Source organism: Carettochelys insculpta, chromosome 18 (assembly GCF_033958435.1).
Source record: "Carettochelys insculpta isolate YL-2023 chromosome 18, ASM3395843v1, whole genome shotgun sequence".
NCBI classification, from domain to species: domain Eukaryota; kingdom Metazoa; phylum Chordata; order Testudines; family Carettochelyidae; genus Carettochelys; species Carettochelys insculpta.
In genome coordinates, this window is record NC_134154.1 from 13,543,308 (window position 1) to 13,549,307 (window position 6,000).

At 42.7% G+C, this 6,000-nt stretch overlaps 1 protein-coding gene across 1 annotated transcript in view; it reads left to right on the forward strand.

Moving 5' to 3' along the window:
• The window catches only part of ZDHHC8 (zDHHC palmitoyltransferase 8), a 220,958-nt gene extending 218,736 nt beyond the window's left edge, over positions 1-2,222 (forward strand). The window contains exon 11 of the mRNA XM_075012948.1: positions 1,208-2,222. Coding sequence (XP_074869049.1) covers positions 1,208-1,391 — 184 coding nt within the window. The 3' untranslated portion in view covers positions 1,392-2,222. The remainder of the gene's footprint in view (positions 1-1,207) is intronic.
• The last annotated feature ends 3,778 nt before the right edge of the window (positions 2,223-6,000 follow it).

Below are 6,000 nucleotides of genomic sequence, written 5' to 3' on the forward strand. Positions count from 1 at the left end.
CATTCCATTCATCCTTCATTTACCTGAGGGTTACTGATTGTGGTGGACAAAGGATTTACACCCTAACATGATATGTTAACCTTTTCAGTATGGTAATTTATTTCATAAAGAACCTAAATCATATCTGTCATAATTGCTCTGTCGGGGATGGATTCTTCAGTGCTGCCTTAAAGCCATCTTACTTACCACTGGGGGGGGCGGTCATCCCACTGGAAGAGTGATTTTCTGTTGTTGAATAACATAGGAACTCTTGAACAACTGCTGGCATAGCAGGAAAAAAGAGGACTGCCTCTTGCATCCTGGGCTATGTTCATCTTTGGCTGTGTTTCAATTCCCTTGGGGCCTTTGCAGACCATCATAACTTAGAGCATCCCTACAGCTGCTTTAACATGATAGAGTCCAGAAAATGAAAAGGTGAGCTTTGACTAACACAGCACAAGTATCAGGGACGAGGTAAGTTTTAAGCACCTTTCCCTGACTTGACATCTGTATTTCATCTGGAGCTGAGGAGCTGCTCCTAGAGGACGCTTAGGTATTAGTCACAGCATTCTGTTCTTTCATTGGGAGTGTTTTGCTGCTACCTTTTCTTAGTGATTTTTATGATTGTTTTTTTTCCTGAACACAAGTACAATGCAGAAGAGACCTTTCAAAAAAGCAAATACTTATGCAATGAGATCCAATCCAGCAAAGCATTTAAGCATATGAGGATTCCCAGCCAGGGAGGCTGACAGCCTCTCAGGGCCCCTGGGCAAGGCTTGACTCCACACTCTCTGGGCCACACTCCTGGAAAGGTGGGACTTCAGGCAGAAGGGGTGGGGCCACAGAAGCCAGCCCACAGCACCGCCAGGAGCGTGGCATGCCCACCCCAAGTCACACAGCACTCCAGAAGTGACTTGAAGGGCCCAGGGCTCTGGACGCCACCATAGTAGCATCAGGACCCTTTTGAATGGCTGAGCCCTGGAGCACTTGCTTCCTTTGCCCCCCATTGTTGGGTCTGTACCCAAAGGGGCTTATCCAATGGCAAAATTAAGCTACCGTCTTTCATTTCAAAGTGGGCCTTGCATTGGGCCCATTGATTCAGTGGGGATACTTCCAAGCTTAGCTGTTTTACTGTATCAGGATGTAAAGTAACAAGGCTCGTTCCTTGTCTGGCTATCTGGCTGCTGTTACTTTGATCACTAACCTGGATCACTTTATTTTGTTGCAGGGAGGACATGCAGCTGAAGACATCTCACAGTAAAATAAATGGACAGCCAAAAGGAATTTCCAGGGCAGATTGTCGATTGGGTTCAACATCAAGTTCCCAGGGGGCTCCAGTCAGTCCTGCTAGACACTCAAACGTTAAGAAGGTATCTGGTGTTGGTGGAACAACCTATGAAATTTCAGTGTAAAATAGAAAAATTTAAAGAGCCATCCATTAAGCCAGCCATGAAGCTAGGTGCACTGTGAAGACTCAACAAACAACATCAGCCACAAAAGGAGCAGCAGCTGCCAGTGTCCTTTTGTTTTATTTTGTTTTCATCTTTCTCTTTTGGCCAAAAAAAAAAAAAAGAAGAAGAAAAAGAAGAGCTGCAGCCTTATTCTCATGGGAATAAAATTGTACAGTCCATCAGAAACTGACTGCGGAAACTGGCTACCACCTAGCACCAGAATCACAGAGATTATTTCTTTCATGAAAGAGAGTGAAAAAGCCATTGTGAATTTGTCTGTCAAACAATACTGTCATGTAGAAGTTGTGCTGTGATGAAGAATTTATCTCGGGTCGTGTTTTTTCCTCACCACAAGTTTCCTGGCCAGCAAAGGCTCTGGATGAGCCACTGACCTGACTTGCTATTTTCTTATAGACGTGGAGACCAGACTCCCTGTTTGTAATCTGGGTGTATGAGAACTACTCTTTTGTCCCCAAAGCATTGTCCGTAGTATTCCTCCTGCTTTAAAGGAATCAGGCAGGGCACATTGACCCTCCAGTGTAATGTGGTGTTTTAAAGTTTCTCTTTCTCTTCCTACCCCTACCCCTGGCTCTGGCTGGGGAGAGGAGGAACAATAACAGCAGCTTCTCACTGTCCACTATTCACCTCCCTGTGTGTGAAATTCTGTGTGTCTCTGTGTGGGTGTGTGGGTGTCTTGTGGAGTCAGATTGCCACATCAGTAAAAATTTTTCATTCCTCCCTGTTGCTCCCCCATCCCTCTGTTCTTAAAGGCTTCTTGCTCTGAAGAACAACCCACTAGGACATGAAAAATTCAGATGGGAAATGACATCTCTTTTCCTTTTTGCTTATTGGATGTATGCAGCAACATGGTTTATTGTCTTGGAGTGGTGCAGTGTGTATGATCTTAGACAAAGTTTGAATTTGCAGTGTGTGACTGAGCCAAGCACATACCTAGAGGATGTCAGTGCGCTGCCTACCTAATGACCACCAGCCCGTAGTATTGCTGGGCAGACAGATTTTCTCCAGTCAGTAACTTTTTTTTTCAGTATCAGTGATATTCATTTAGTTCTCTGGGCTTTCCGCCTTCTCCTACCCCACATAGTCATATTTACCTTATTGGGTTTTGAAGCAACATGATTTTAAGAACCAAAAGTGATCCATGCAGGCAGCAAATGGACTCTCTGTCTTTTGACTTGCTCCTCTGAGGTAAATAGGATTTGCTGAACATCTAAAATTACCTCAAGATGTTGGCTTTAAAGGAAATACAGGCTAAACCTCTAATTTGGCAACCCTCGGGACCTGGCTGGTTGCAGAAGAGACAGTTGCTGGACCACTGGAGGTCAATATTGTCTAGCAGTATTACCAACACTTCCACTGCTTACTGTGCTCTTAGAAGACATTTAGGGGTAAATTACAACTAAATAACAGCACAGAACACTGAGAATCAGAATAGTGGCTGCAGACAAAATGTATTGGACCACAGGAAAATTGGACACACCCATGATAAGTGGTCATCCAGCTAACTAAAATCATGATGGATTATGGATTTTGCCTGATAAGAGAGTGCCAGATTAGAGAAGTTCAACCTGTAGTGTTTTCTCTGCACACCATGTCGATAATGGAGAGAACTCCAAATATTTAGCCATTAGAATTTAAGTAACAACACACAAAAATGGTTTGTTTTCATGGACACTAAGGTTTATTGTCCACTGAGGGAAATACTGACTTCAGCTTTGCCTTAGTTAACATTTGCCTCTTGATTCAGTAAATCTTGACAGCCATCACAATACCTGCTTATTACATCCCTTGTCTATCACATCTCTTTTTGAGAGGTTGATAGAAATGCATGATGGTGTTAATCATGCCTTCTGAGTACCATTCTTGGCTTGAACCAGATCATCTGAAGAAAGAAATTTGAAAAGTAACTAGAGCGGAAATAGATATAAGTGGTAGTGGACAACAAACTAGGTATGGACTTGCAGTGCAATGTATCAACAAAAAAGGCCCAGTGACATCTTGAACTGCACGTAGAGAGACAATTATCCCTCTATAGCTTTGGTATAATTTTATGTAACATATTGTCATTAGTTATAGGCACTTTACTGAGAGAACAACCCTGACAAATTGGATTAAGTTCATAGGGTAAGAACAAATATAAACAGAGATCTGAAAGGCTGATTTCCAAAAAGATTAAAAGCTCAAAATGTGTAATTAATTGCTGAGCATGATTAAGGGAAAAGGGTCTGATAAATTTACAAATATTTAATGTAAAGGATGTAGTCCCAAAGGGGCTATCACTGGTGGTAAATGATTATATTTAAAAGGTAAAACATTAAACTAAATAGCAGGGGCAGGGGTTATGGAATGATTTCTAGTCAGAGTATTGGAAGCCTGACCTCTTAAAATATTTAAAACTGAAGTGTACAGAGTATTAGAAAACCTTCTACAGGGAGCAATTGTGTGCTGGCAAGGAGCTGAATCGGACGGCTTTAAAGTTCTCTTCCACAGGCCCACTGACAGGGGTTTTAAGGGAGCAGTTGCCCTGGGGCCTGACAAGTCAAAAGATCCTGGTGCTCCCAGCCACTGCCTCTATCACAGAAGCAGCAGTGGCTGGAGCCCCAGGCCCTTTAAATCATCACCAGAGCTCTGGGTGGCTCTCAGGGCTGCAGGCAGGCAGGGGCAGTGTGGTGCCCTCCAGGTGGCTCTGAGGGTGAGTTGCCTGGCCATGCCCCTTCCTCAAGAGGCCCCATCCCTTCTAGAAATGCATGGCTGGCCCCTCCCCCACCTTGCCCAGGGGCTCAGCGAGTCTGTCATTCCCCCCTGCTCTTCCATATTTAATTTCAACTCATCTGCAATTCCAGCACAAAATTTAACTCCTTGAGGGGTGAAATTCACCCCGTGGAGAAAGTAGCACAAGGCCTATCCATCATTTAAATACCACTTAATATCACACTTAAGATGTCAAAATAGGGGTGAAGTGGGATATAGACCTGGTGTTGGCAGTGTGCACAGGGGCAGATTATAGCACCCCGAGTGACTATAAAACCATACCATCCAAGTGAGGCTTTTATGTTTTACCAGTGTAGCTTTTAAAATCTGCATCCCATGACACTATGTTTTGAATATGCTTTATTATGTGAAAAAAGAAAAATCCAGAAATTTGAAATTATTTGTTACTATCAGATTTGAAACCTTTGAAATTATTGTATAAGTGCCTGAACAAGAATGGCTCTATAAGACTACAGAAAGTACTGTATGTGTGAGCCTTTCAGACTCTTATAACCAGGGTTATTTAACTTTAACACATGTAGAGAAAGGAAGAAAAATTCTAACATTGGGGATACAAATAATTAGGGTGTAAGTTCTATATACTTTTTCTGAGTGTAGTTTAACTAGAGTTGAGACTCACCTGGCATGTTAATAGGGTTGTGATGGTATTAAAATTATTTTTGACGTTTGCATATAAAGTAGTGAGAATGACCTGGAGATGGATGTAAATTTCTCAACTCTTCGTAAAAGCAGTAATTGGAGTCACATGAACACAAGCATCTGCTTGCATAGTTGCTATTGGAGAACTGGGGTCCAACTCATTAGCAAAACTGCTGTTGACTTTGGGAGCAAGATCTGGCCCATGCCATTTTTTCACACTTTCCAAAATTACAGTTTTTCAAGCATTTTACAAATGATCTCTAATGTGCTGCTTTTACTCACCTAGTGCTTCATTTTTTCTTGACTGCAAGGCCCAGAACTTTGGCTGGTGTGACTTAGTTTAGCTTTCTTTATGTTGGCTAGAGCCATGCCAATTTACACTGATGGAGGATTTGATCCACTGGATCGTAAAAGAAGATGAACTGCAGGTTAATATGTTTTAAAGTAGCCTTTTTTTTGTCTTTTAATACAGGGTTCAGAAGTCTTAAATCTTTTTAATATGTTTTGATTTTTAGCAGTAGATTATATATTATGTCTATTTCTTATTTAAGAGACATTGGCTGTGTCTACACGTGCCCCAAACTTCGAAATGGCCATGCAAATGGCCATTTCGAAGTTTACTAATGAAGCGCTGAAATGCATATTCAGCGCTTCATTAGCATGCGGGCGGCAGCGGCGCTTCGAAATTGACGAGCTTTGCCGCCGCGCGGCGCGTCCAGACGGGGCTCCTTTTCGAAAGGGCCCCGCCTACTTCGAAGTCCCCTTATTCCCATGGGAATAAGGAGACTTCGAAGAAGGTGGCGTCCTTTCGAAAAGGAGCCCCGTCTGGACGTGCCGCGCGGCGGCAAGGCTCGTCAATTTCGAAGCGCCGATGCCGCCCGCATGCTAATGAAGCGCTGAATATGCATTTCAGCGCTTCATTAGTAAACTTCGAAATGGCCATTTGCATGGCCATTTCGAAGTTTGGGGCACGTGTAGACGTAGCCATTGAGTTTTAATTGCAAATCCCATTTTATTAGCATCATTTCACTGTTCATTCCAGTTTAACACCCAGGATTCATTTTAGTACAGTATCTCTTGAGGAAGCTGAGTCTCTGTAGCTTCAACTAACTGCATAATAAATAGTGAGTAACATGATATT